This window comes from Staurois parvus, unplaced genomic scaffold (assembly GCF_062004578.1).
Source record: "Staurois parvus isolate SC_StPar_1 unplaced genomic scaffold, SC_StPar_1.0 ptg000276l, whole genome shotgun sequence".
In the NCBI taxonomy this organism is placed as follows: domain Eukaryota; kingdom Metazoa; phylum Chordata; class Amphibia; order Anura; family Ranidae; genus Staurois; species Staurois parvus.
In genome coordinates this window covers 379,399-392,336 of record NW_028318072.1, presented here as the reverse complement: position 1 = coordinate 392,336, position 12,938 = coordinate 379,399, and the positions used below count along the sequence as shown (strand labels likewise).

At 40.8% G+C, this 12,938-nt stretch overlaps 1 protein-coding gene across 1 annotated transcript in view; it reads right to left on the bottom strand.

Moving 5' to 3' along the window:
• The window catches only part of LOC149458755 (uncharacterized), a 128,907-nt gene that overhangs the window by 41,772 nt on the left and 74,197 nt on the right, over positions 1–12,938 (bottom strand). Inside the window, exon 3 of the mRNA XM_089681678.1 lies at positions 11,272–11,344. Coding sequence (XP_089537804.1) covers positions 11,272–11,344 — 73 coding nt within the window. The remainder of the gene's footprint in view (positions 1–11,271; positions 11,345–12,938) is intronic.

The following is a 12,938-nucleotide window of genomic DNA, read 5'->3' as shown; positions in this document are numbered from 1 at the left end:
CACATTATATTCTTAATCTTCTGGGTTTCCTGACATCTGAAAAACTGACAAAGGACTGAGTGCAGTGTGTCACACCCCAGCCCAATGAGCAGGGCACTTTGTATTAACAGTATATTGGTGCAGAGAGCGGTGCTGGTGTCATCATGTCAGCATCACTCTCTGCATTAACCAGTACCATCTACTACCAGAAGAGGACTGAAGAGGAAGAGGGCCCTGTGTGTCAGCAGGCACCTGGTCAGGAGACATCACAGAAATTCAAGTATTAAATAAATAAACTAATATACAAGTTGCAATGGCGTTGGAGGTGAAGGTGTGTGAGGAGGGAAGCGGTGGCTACCAAGCCTGGCATTAGGCTTTAAAGTCTATCCTTTAGGTCAGGTTGAGGTCAGGACTCTGTACAGGCCAGTCAAGTTCCTCCACCCCAAACTCGCTCATCCATGTCTTTATGGACTTTGCTTTTTGAACTGGTGCACATTCATGAAAAACAACCCCACACCATAATCCCCCCTCCACCAAATTTTACACTTGACACAATTCAGTCAGGCAAAAACTGTTCTCCTGGCAACCGTCAAACCCAGACACGTCCATCAGTGGCGGCGTGCTTTACACTTGGTGATGTAAGTCTTGGATGCAGTTTCTCGGCTATGGAAATCCATTCCATGAAGCTCTCTACACACTATTGTTGTGCTAATCTGAAGGCCACACCAAGTTTGGAGGTCTTCAACTATTGACTCTGCAGACAGTTGGCGACCTCTGCGCACTGTGCTTCAGCATGTACAGCAGGTACCACGCTTAAATTCACTGAGCTCCTGAGAGTGACCCATTCTTTCACAAATGTTTGTAGAAGCAGTCTGCATGCCTGGGTGATTGATTTTATACACCTGTGGCCATGGAGGTGATTGGAACACCTGAATCCAATGATTTGGAGGGGTATTCCAATACTTTTGGCAATATAGTGTAGTTGGATTACAGAAAAAAAAAAAAAAAGATAAAAAGAATTTGAAAATTTGTAGGTCCAGAACAACAGAAGGGACTTTTATGAGTTGGGAATAAATACTTGAATAGACTTTTTTTTTTACACCAGAGTTTAGTGTCACTAGAAGGGATCATTTAACTAGTGTCAACCGCAGATAGCCGAATGACGGCTGCAATGCGGCCAGCCAGCTCTGGGAGGGCGTCATATGACGTCCTCCCAGAACGTGCTCTCCTGCGCGCCCCCAGGGGCGCACACCCAGCGATCTCCATGATCACTGTGTCCTACGGACACAGCTGATCACATGATGTGGTAAAAGGCCAATCACAGCGGCCTTTTACCACGTGATCAGCCGTGTCAAATGACACGCTGATCACAGGGAAATGCAATTGCCGGTTCTCGGCTGCACTTTCCTCACGCTGTCAGAGCGTGAGGAAAGTACTGCTGAGAAGCAGCAGTTGTCAGAGCAGGGGTCAGCACCGATCATCAGTGCCCTGATGATCGGTGCCCAGCATGCCACCCACCAGTTACGCCCACCTGTGCCCAGCAGTGCCATCCACCTGTGTCACCCACCTGTGCCCATCAGTGCCGTCCAGCAGTGCCACCCATCAGTGCAGCCCAGCAGTGTTGCCAGTCTGTGCCCAGCAGTGCTGCCAGTCAGTGTCCAGCAGTTGCACCAGTCAGTGCCCAGCAGTGCCGCCAGTCAGTGTCACCTATCAGTGCCAACTATCAGTACCCATCATTAGTGCCACCTCATTAGTGCTGCCTATCAGTGCCACCTCATTAGTGCTGCCTATCAGTGCCACCTATCAGTGACCTTCAGTGCTGCCTATCAGTGCAGCCTCATCAACGCACATCAGTGAAGGAGAAAAATTACCTGTTTGCAAAATTTTATAATAGAAACAAAGAACCTTTTTTTTCAAATTTTTTGCTCTTTTTCCGTTTATAGCGCAAAAAGTAAAAACACATAGCGGCGAGTAAATACCACCAAAAGAAAGCTCTATGTGTGAGAAAAAAATTATAAAAATTTCATATGGGTACAATGTTGCATGACTGCGCAATTGTCATTCAATGTGCGACAGTGCTGAAAGCTGAAAATTGGCCTGGTAAGGAAGGGGGTATAAGTGCCCGGTAGGCAAGTGGTTAAACAGGGGTGTGGAAATTAAAAAAAAAAAACACTTGTCCAGGGACTAAATTGGTGTCCCAATCTACTTCATGAGAATCTACTTGTCCAGATAAAACAAAAAAAAATAATTTTAACATTGCGCTGTTATCCCCTCCTCCCCTCCCTGCCTGTCTCCAGCACCGCACCCAGGGGGGGAGAGACCTTGCAGTGTAATGAGCACCGATTGGCTGCTCCTCGGGAAAGGGGAGTGTCCAGCTTATACTTTGTCCCTTTTGCAGCCAGAGCCGTTTTTGCGTTTTCTGCACGTTTAAAAAATTAATTTTAGGCCTGAAGATTACACAAAACACCCGAACATTATATTTTCTGAAAGCAAATGCCCTAGAGAATAAAATAGTGGTAGTTCCAATTTTTTATGTTTCATAATATTACCGCAAAATATCAGCAAAAAATAGTAGGTTAATTTTAGGGCACAAAAAAAGCAATAAATTACTCCATGGCCAAGAATCTCTCAACGGGGACACGGAAGTGACATCAAAATGTCACTTCCGGGTCAGGACAAAAAGGGGAGGGAAGCGGATGTGTCCGCTCTCCTCCCTCCCCTCTAGCCGATGGCGGAGACCTGATCCCGGGCCCGCAGATGGGCAAGCGGAGCCCAGGAGTCAACGGGCGGGGGGAGCAGGGCTAAAGATAGAAAAAATCTACCTGCCCGGCGCCTGGAATCACATGTCACAGAAGTCAGGCGATAGGAATTCAACATCCCTGCTTTAATTTAAAGTAACTGTTATGACTATAACAAGCATGCTTACGTGTTCTTTTATAATTGCATATTATTGTTGTTTGTAGATTAACCACCAGGGAAACAAGCTCTCAATATTATATCACATAATAATCCCCAAATGACAGACAGGATCCCAAAAATATTGTCACGAATGCAAACAACACATATTCTTGACATAATGTGTATACGTTCAACATAAAGAATAAAAAAATATATTTGAAAAGGACTGATGAGAAAAGACAACAGAACACAACACAAAACTGTCACCGAGGATTTGCACACTAATCTTTTTATAAGGATGTAATAACAAATAACACCTTGCAAGAATGTCTAGGCTTGGCCTTCCTTTTAAAAGGCTGAATTGTTCAGCAATGTGAGTTCCACAAAGAAAAAAGTTGCATTTTATTTTTTTTAACGGTTACTTAAGTTTGCTGCTGTAAACCTCATGCAATTTACCGCAGTAAAATTTCATGAATCACCTAACTCTAAACATAGAGCACTTTTTAAAAATGTTTTTCATGAACTAATAGGGACGACAGAAAACTTCACTGGATAAATATTTAGGGTCTTGTATAAAAAGTTCCCTACAAATTCCTTAACCTCCCTAGAGGTCTAATTACGTCCATATTTCTGTGCTCAAAGCGGTACTTTTTTTTGCATGGAAATATTTCGTTTTTTTTTATTGTAGGCTGTAATTTTTAGGAATAACACACTGAAATCTGTCCGAACAAGAGTCTAGTAAACATTCCGGGTATCTTAAAATTTGAAACACGAAATCATAAATTATAATTTAATAAATAATCATAAAAAAATAATAATATAATAATAAATTTAATTCAATAATGTAATCAAACCAAAACACTGAAATTTGAAATAGAGCACCAAGTTCGCACATCACTGAGCAAAGTCGCAAAATCGTTTTCAGTGTCTGATGACGAATTTCCCCCACGAATCATTATCACTCAATTCTGCAAGTGGTTCTGATTTACTATCGCTGTTCTCTAGCTGGTCTAAAACCGCTTTTGACCGAAAAGAACGCTTTTTGGACGCCATGGACTTTTCTCAGTTTCCAAGCAGAAAGAACAGTAAAAATGCAGGCAGGGCACAGGACAAAGCACTCGGGACAAAATGTCTGTGAAATGCTTTGATACAGTAATGTTTTACTATGTGATTTTAGTGAATTTAGTGAATGTCACTTTTAAAATTTTCAAATTTCCCGCAAGTTCCGTCCCCAGTACGTCCCGACGTCGCAGGGAACAGAACCCGGAAGACAGATGCCGGCATCGGCCGGAGGACATTGCTGGGGACACTGCAGGGGGGACATCACGGGAGCGCAGGACAAGGTAAGTGAAGAACAGATCCCGGAGCAGCACTGCAGGGTATTCCTGAGTGTAGGATCAGGGTTACCGCTTGTGGCGCTGAAACTTTACCCCGAGCTACACTTGGGAATACCGCCAGGGGGCTTAATCACTTTTCTACTTGGGAACTATTTACATTTTTGCTAGAAAATTACTTAAAAAACCCCAAACAATTATATATTTTCTGAAAGCAGAGGCCCTGGAGAGTATATGGTGGAAGTTGCAGTTTTTTTTTTATCTTGCATGATATTTGCACAACTGTTTATCAAATGCATATTTTCAACAAAAAAAATACATGAAAACTAATTTTACTGCACACAAAATGCAATATAATACCCAATTTTTGGTAAAATATAAAAGATGGGGTTGATTGAGCAAATAAGATATAAAACATGTCAGGTCTTAAAATTGTGCATGAAAACTGGAAAACTATGGTACCTGAAATGGTCCATAGTCGATGCTTGAAAGGCTTTTACATGTTAGCATTTTAAAGTTAACCCTAAATTATGACCCTAGAAGTCACAGTGATACCATCACGTTTGAGAACTATTCTCATGCTTGTATTTGAGTATGCATGGGTGCTTTTTTTTCAAAATTAATTTTACTATAATTCATTTTTTAGCCACTTCAATACCAGGCACTTTTACCTCCTTACTACCCAGGCCAATTTTCATCTTTCAGTGTTGGTGCAATTTTAATGACAATTGCACGGTCATGCAACACTGGGTACCCAAAAAATATTTTTAGCATTTTTTTCACACAAATAGAGCTTCCTTTTGGTAGTATTTAATCAACACTGAGTTTTTTAATTTTTTGCTAAATAACCAAAAAAAAAGTCAAAACTTTTTTCTAAAAACAAGTTTTTCTTTGTTTCTGTTATAAAAGTTTGCAAATAAATAATGTTTCTTCACACATTTAGGTCAAAATGTATTCTGCTACATTTCTTTGGTGAAAATACCCCAAATTAGTGTATATTATTTAGTCTGTAGGAAAGTTGTAGAGTCCACAAACCATGGTATATATCTGATTATCGATTACTCCTGATGTACTGACGGCCAATCTCATTTCTTGAGGCCCGAAAACGCTAGGATATGACAAATACGCCCCAAATGACCCATCTTTGGAAAACAGACAGTCCAAGGTATTTAGTAAGAGGCATCATGGGTTTTTTGAAGTTGTAATTTTTTGGAAAATGAAGAAGAAAAAAAAAATTCACTTTTTTTTTTTTACCTATTGTGACCAGTCCAGTACAGCATTATCATGTAGCTGGTGTGGCAGTGATCAGGGACACTGACTTGTGACAGCATGTAAAAATAAATAAATAATAACTTATTTAATTTTTTTCTATTACATTTTTTTCTTTTTTTTACAATTTATTTTTTCAACACGCTGTGACCAGAGCAATACAATGTTACCATAGTAACATTGAACTACTCTGGGCAAGTGATCAGGATTTTTTTTTGACACATTATGATTGCTAATACCAATGTATTTTGTTGATATTAGCAACCATTGTTACAGAATGAAACTGATTCATTCAGTCTTTTGTTGTGATTAGCTGTGATTGGGCAAAGAATATCACATGGGACAGATGGGCTGTGATTGGCCCAGTCTGTACTATGTGACCACTCTGACCAGTCACAGCTAAGAACACAATTGTAAACAATGGATGGCATGAAAGGAAGCCATCTATGATCTACAATTGTCATGTGATCTGCTGTGATTGGTCACATGATACTGGCAACAGGCCAATGTTGTGATCTGTCATCAGTTGTGTCCCGTGGACAGATCGCACCACTGAGCGACATCTTCTGACAGGAATCATATGGAAGGAGGAGCGTCCCACCGGGCCATCAATGTGCTATAGACCGGGCGGGAAGGTGTTAAACACTTTATTTATATACTTTTTTTAGTTTACCTGTTTTGCAATCACAAGGAAACTGACAGGTCCTCTATATGATAGCATGGGCAGGTGACAGGTCCTCTTTATGGGGACATTAGCAGTTTATCAGACCCCCAAGGTCTCCCTGCCCTCTACTGCAGTTAATCAAGCAGACTTGGGGTTGGCACCTTCTGAGTCCTGTTAAAGTCAGATCACTTTTACTTGACAGCACAGAGTTGGCTGTAAAAATCAGCATCCTCAGTAGTGCTTAGCTTGTTTTAATCCCTTGAATATCAGGATGTTTATAAAGGACCCTGGTAGACAAGTGGTTAAAGAGGGGAGAACTGAAATATGGAAGCTGTGCCAAAAAGGCAAGCAAAGAGCAAAGTACTAGTCATCAGTATTGCCTGTAGCTTCCCAGCAGCTGATTTTTCCCAATTACAGACCTACCATGCCTTGTTTTGCATTCGCTGTGTGCGGGAGGCCAACTTGGTAGAGGCAGGGTTTTATAAAAGTGTAAAAAGCGAGCGCTGACCCGTCAGCAGCTGTGCACTCAAGGTAACCAACAAAACCTTTATGAAATCAGTAAATAAAATAGTGCAGCGCTAAATAGATGATTAAAATTATAACCACAGGTGGAATAAATAAGCAATAAAATATGAGTGTACTTATAAGTATTAATATATATAGATATAGAAACATATGATGAGTATCAATCCTGAACAATATAAAGTAACATTGGGCAAAGTAATCCGGAATGGTGAATAATTAGTGCTCTTAAAGTCCCCAAAGCTTCAAATGGTGCTTGTGATAGCGGAAGAAATGCGCACTCACCGGACACGCAATAGTAATGCACGTTTAAATATATTATCCTGATGTCATTAAGGTAATCATCTGGACCAGGAGGTAGAAACAAGGGCTCCCTCTTAGGGTGGATGGGTCCTGGGACTTTAGATGTTGATGATCCAGGGGTGTCCAGAGTTCCCCTTAAGGGATAGGTGGGTGCAGCTCACAAGGGTTAACAGTGTTGGGAATGCAACAGCATGTACTATAATGTACTATATACAGTATTCTGTGGTAATATCACTTGACCAGTAGATGGCACTATACACTAAATGTTACTAGTTGTGTATGTGTAAAACTTGCTGCTTCTTTCCTCTTCTCTATCATCTCTTCAGGAAGTAATGAGTCTGTAACATGTCTGCTGTTAATATGTCTGCTGCAATGTGCTCTGTATGTTTGTAACTTAAGCCACACAAGTAAAGCCTGAATTCTGCTATCACTACCAGTGTCTTCTATAACACATAACCAACAAACAGGAGGCTCTTAGGAGGAGCCTACGCACGCCGTGACGTCACGCCGTCGGAGCATCGTGGAGCTCCGGCGGCCATCTCTATTCAGGGACGGTCAGTCCAATTGAATTTCAATGGTTTGCTTTTGGATGCATCCTGTTTATCTACCAATAAATGTTTTACTTAACATACTACACTATGGGCATTCTTCCATTTTGACCCCTGTGGGGAGCATTTAATCCTTTAGACGCCTAGCACCAGCCCATTGCCTCCAGAGAGGGAGCCTCCTGTTAACCCTTGTGAGCTGCGCCCACCTATCCCTTAAGGGGAACTCTGGACACCCCTGGATCATCAACATCTAAAGTCCCAGGACCCATCCACCCTAAGAGGGACTGATACTCATGATATGTTTCTATATCTATATGTATTAATACTTATAAGTACGCTCATATTTTATTGCTTATTTATTCCACCTGTGGTTATAATTTGAATCATCTATTTAGCGCTGCACTATTTTATTTACTGAGAGGCAGGGTTTTGCTTCAAGTCAGAGCCTCCAGCAAGGAGAACAATGAGTAGCGCAGCAATGACGTCACCAGATCCCACTCCAAATCTTCTAAGTGGTCAGGGAGAGGCAGCGGTGCCTTACATTTCACACAGAAGATATACAGCTATGAGACTATATGCACAGAAGAGCCTAGGCACTCTCACATACCAGATAGTGCACTGCTAGTTTTCAGGAGGAATTTCAAACAAAAAGGTACATTTTTCAAGGTACTGCTTAGATAAAACTAACATTTCTCAAGGTTCCCTATAGCATAGCAAACTATCTGAGTTCACTTCCACTTGATATCTTCATAGAAACCTTATTCATACATACACTAACTGGCCACTTTATTAGGTACACCTTGCTAATACTGGGTTGTACCCTCTTTTGCCTTCAGGACTGCCTTAATTCTTCATGGCATAGATTCAACAAGGTGTTAGAAACATTCCTCTGAGATTTTGGTCCATATTGACATGAGTTACTGTAGCTTTTCTATCATCTGGAACCAGTCTGCCCATTCTCCTCTGACCCTATCCACAAGGCATTTTCGTCCACACAACTGCCACTCACTGGATATCTTCTCTTTTTCACACCATTCTCTGTAAACTCTAGAGATGGTTGTGCATGAAAATCCCAGTAGATCAGCAGTTTTTGAAATACACAGACCAGCCCATCTGGCACCGACAACCATGCCCTGTTCAAAGTCTCTTAAATCCCCTTTCTTCCCCATTCTGCTCGATTTGAACTTCAGCAAGTCATCTTCAACACATCTAAATGCCTAAATGCATTGAGTTGCAGCCATGTGATTGGACGATTAGCGAGTTGTGTTACCAAGCAATTGAACACGTGTACCTAATAAAGTGGCCGGTAAGTGTAAAGTCTGCATAAAAGTCTTAGTCATTACAGTAAGGCATTGTGTTTAATTTAAAGCACATAAATGGAATATTTCAGATTTAGCTTGCGTTGGCCTTAGTCACAAATTTTATGCTATTTAAGGTTCCCATAGCTACACATTCATATGTCTGTGAGTCATAATACATTTAAACATTCCATCGCTTTGAAAAATACTTCCGTAAGCCTCTATTACTAGTTCTAAAAATATTCATTGTACAAGAAGTTCACCCCAGTTCCAAAGCGGGAAAGAAAAATCATTGTATCTAGAATGACGTTTTATCATGTGAGATATAAAAAGTGATTCTCCGCCAGTCTTAAGATCAGGAAACATGCAACACTAAGATTCTAGAGAAAACCAATGACTGGCAATTGTAGATAATACCTATTTTAGTAGTTCTAGTCAAAATAAAGGTTATCTCACTTTTCAGTCTCTTCCCGAATGCCTAGAGGATTTTCTAAGGAATTGGTAAAAGTAAAGCAAAGAATATTTTTCAGCATATTTTGAGCTGTCACTGCTCACCTACTAAAACGAGGTATTCTCTTATTTTTCTGTCTCTTCTTGAACAACTAGAAGATCTTCCAGGGGTTTGGTAAAAAGAAAGCATAGAATATTTTATAGCCTGTGCATATTTTGGGTTTTCATTGCTCACCTTAAAGCTGAACCTCAGGCAAACAGCTAAATACAGAGAAATACATATATGGGAGCCTGTCAAAAGATCTGTATTTCTGTCTATCCAGTTCTGAGATTTACACAGGTCTGGCAGGGCAGCAGAATGGCTTCTTTTCTAAAGTTTAGTTATACTTGTATGTCACCTCCCCAACCTATGACTGGATGGCGAAAAGTGGAACAGCAGACTGATGAACTCATCTCTCTATCACTCTGCTCCCCCCCTCCTATCAGCAGCAAGAGAACAACTCTTCCTCTGTACCACATACTCATCTTTCCATTACAGCAGTAGTAAACACCGCTAGCTCACTTATACCTATAGGTAAGCGTATAATAAAACTTACTGGTAGATACAATGAATATCTCCTAAATGTGCACCATTCATTCACTACTTCTGAAGCCAGTGACGTCACCAGTGAATGCGCGCTGTGTCCCTTTGGAGAGCTGTGCTGCTGGAGTGGCTCCCGTGTGCAAGCGCGGGAATGACATCATCTTGACTCGGCCATTCAAACGGTCAGAGCTCGGAAACCCAGAAGGAAGACCGGTTGAAGATGGAAGTACTGTCAGCGGTAACAGTTGGCCGTTGGAGGGCTTCGTTTTAAGCGAAGTTTACTACCACTTCAATCCCCCACAGCTCTGCTCAGCTAACTGAAGCAGAAAACATACCTGATATACCTAGAACTCACTCTCATGTTAATGGGTCCAGCACTGGTATATGGTTGTGTGGAAAAAGTCCTTAGTCCTGTGTAAATGCCTCCTGAAAAGTAGCAGTGAACTTCCTGGATGTGAGGGTGCCTAGGTACTCATGTGCATCGAGCCCCATAGTTGTACATCTGCAGTGTGAGAGCTAAGGCAAGGCTGCCTATTACTCCTGGACTCACAAGATTTGGTGATGTCATCACTATGCTTTCCTTGCTGGAGGCTCTAACACAATAAAGCAAAGCCCTGCTTCTGCCAAGATGGCTGCCTCCATAGAGAGACACAATGCAGAACAAGGCATGGTAAGTAAGTAATGATGAAAAATTAGCTGCAGGGAGACCACAGGCAGTAATGGTCACTAGATTACTGAAAAAGAATTGTGAACCACATGTTCACCAAAGTGGTTACATACATGGACTGTGCGGTAAGCCATCACACACAAAGTGTATATAAAAGATATAATTTTACTGCGTATCAAAAATATAAAAGCAATAATTACCAATTAAACAAAAAAAAAAAATCAATCACTATACAGTATCCATCACACTTCAGACAACGTTGTCTGTAACACCAAAAAATAATTATTTTTTGGTGTTACAGACATTGTCTGAAATGTGGTAATAGATACTGTATATTGATTGATTTTTTTTGTCTAATTGACAATTATTACTTTTATATTTTTGATATGCAATAAAATGATATCTTTATATACACCTTGTGTGTGATGGTTTACCGCATGGTCTGTGTATGTAACCGCTTTGGTGAACATGTTGTTCACAATTCTTTTTTTGGTAATATGGTAATTTTGGTTATTGGACCGCACTTATTTTGTGTAGCGGAACCTAGTATATGTGTATCTCCCACCATATATTTCATAATATAGGTAATGGTCACTAGTCCTTTACCCTATTCCTGCCTTTTTTGGGGATATCTTCCAGAGTTTAAAGTGAACTTGTTGTCCTGCCCTGCATGAACAAATCACAGTTTACTGTCATCTGTATCATGACTGGCAACACATTCATTGACAACTCTGTTATAAGGAAATTGATACTCACGAGTAACAGGCATATCACGGAGAGAGCTGGTCAAAGCTATTTGAGTTGGAGGTTCTTCCAGACTCAGTGGATTCTGAATGAAGAGAAGACATAAGTATTAAAGTACTAAAAATGTTACAAAATAAATGGAAACATCAAAGGGCACGATTAGTGATATGCAATATCTGGATATATGCACTTCTTATTGCTTTTTCTTTGCTCCAGAAAGTTCTGTATTATAATTATGAAATTATTTCTCAGAAAGAGCAGCAATGCTCTGCAATCGCTGGTATGTCATAATTCCCAACTGTTCTGGCTACCCGAGAGTTCAGGATTTTCTACACACCTATGCATGTTTCAGCTCCTCCTGTTGTATTCTCCTTAAAATGTTATTTATTTATTTCAGGTACTTATATAGCGCCGTCCATTTTACGCAGCGCTTTACACATATATATATTGTACATCAGTCGCTAACCCTCAAGGGGTGTACAATCTAAGGTCCCTAACTCACATTCATACATACACATACTAGAGCCAATTTAGACAGGAGCCAATTCACCTACCAGCATGTCTTTGGAGTGTTGGAGGAAACCGGAGTACCCGGAGGAAACCCACGCAGGCACAGGGAGAACATGCAAACTCCAGGCAGGTGGTGCCGCGGTTGGGATTCGAACCGACGACCCTAGTACTGCCAGACGGAACTGCTAACCATTTAGCCACTGTGCTGCCCTAAAATTAAATAATTAAAACAACTTTTAGATCCTGTCTATAAAATGCTTTTTCATATGCACATTTCTCTTTGCCATGAGCTGCTGTTGAGTCCTGCAATTTCTCCCAGCCAATAAAAACAGGACATATATCGTGAGTGCTACAGGACATAGTGTACAGAAATGCATCTGTACACACAAGCTTACCTACTGCTCTTAGTGAATAAGCAAGACGAAGACAACTCAGAACTGGTATCCGGTCTGTCACCATGAACTTGAGTACTTGTTGGCTACTTATCTTTCAGACACTCCAAGAGAAATGTATCCTCGGTCTAAAGTTCCCTGATCTGCCCTTGCTACCACCTCTCAGCTTCAGAACATTAGAGGCAGAGAGAACCCTCCCTCCTCCAATGATGAGCAAAGCTCAGGAGATAAGCCCAATTAACTTGCAGCATATGCCAAGTCATGATAATACCCACAGCAATGAGAAGAGAGCCAACCGTAATCAAGTCAAGTTATATGCAGTCGGCAGGTGTAGCAAATTGGCATATGCCCCAGTTATAAATTTGGGTGACCTCCTGCTTAAAGATAAACCTATCCAAATTTTACATATGTGCTTTTTCACAAATTATATCTTACTGCAAGACAGACGTACAGGGCCCCCATTCACGCTAAAAGTACGGCAAATCGCTCAAACCTTTTTAGAGGGTTTTTAAAGTGCTTGGGTACAGTGGGGATCGAAAGTTTGGGCACCCCAGCTAAAAATTTGTATTAATGTGCATAAAGAAGCCAAGGAAAGATGGAAAAATCTCCAAAAGACATCAAATTACAGATTAGACATTCTTATAATATGTCAACAAAAGTTAGATTTTATTTCCATCATTTACACTTTCAAAATAACAGAAAACAAAAAAATGACGTCTGCAAAAGTTTGGGCACCCTGCAGAATTTATAGCATGCACGGCCCCCTTTACCAGGCTG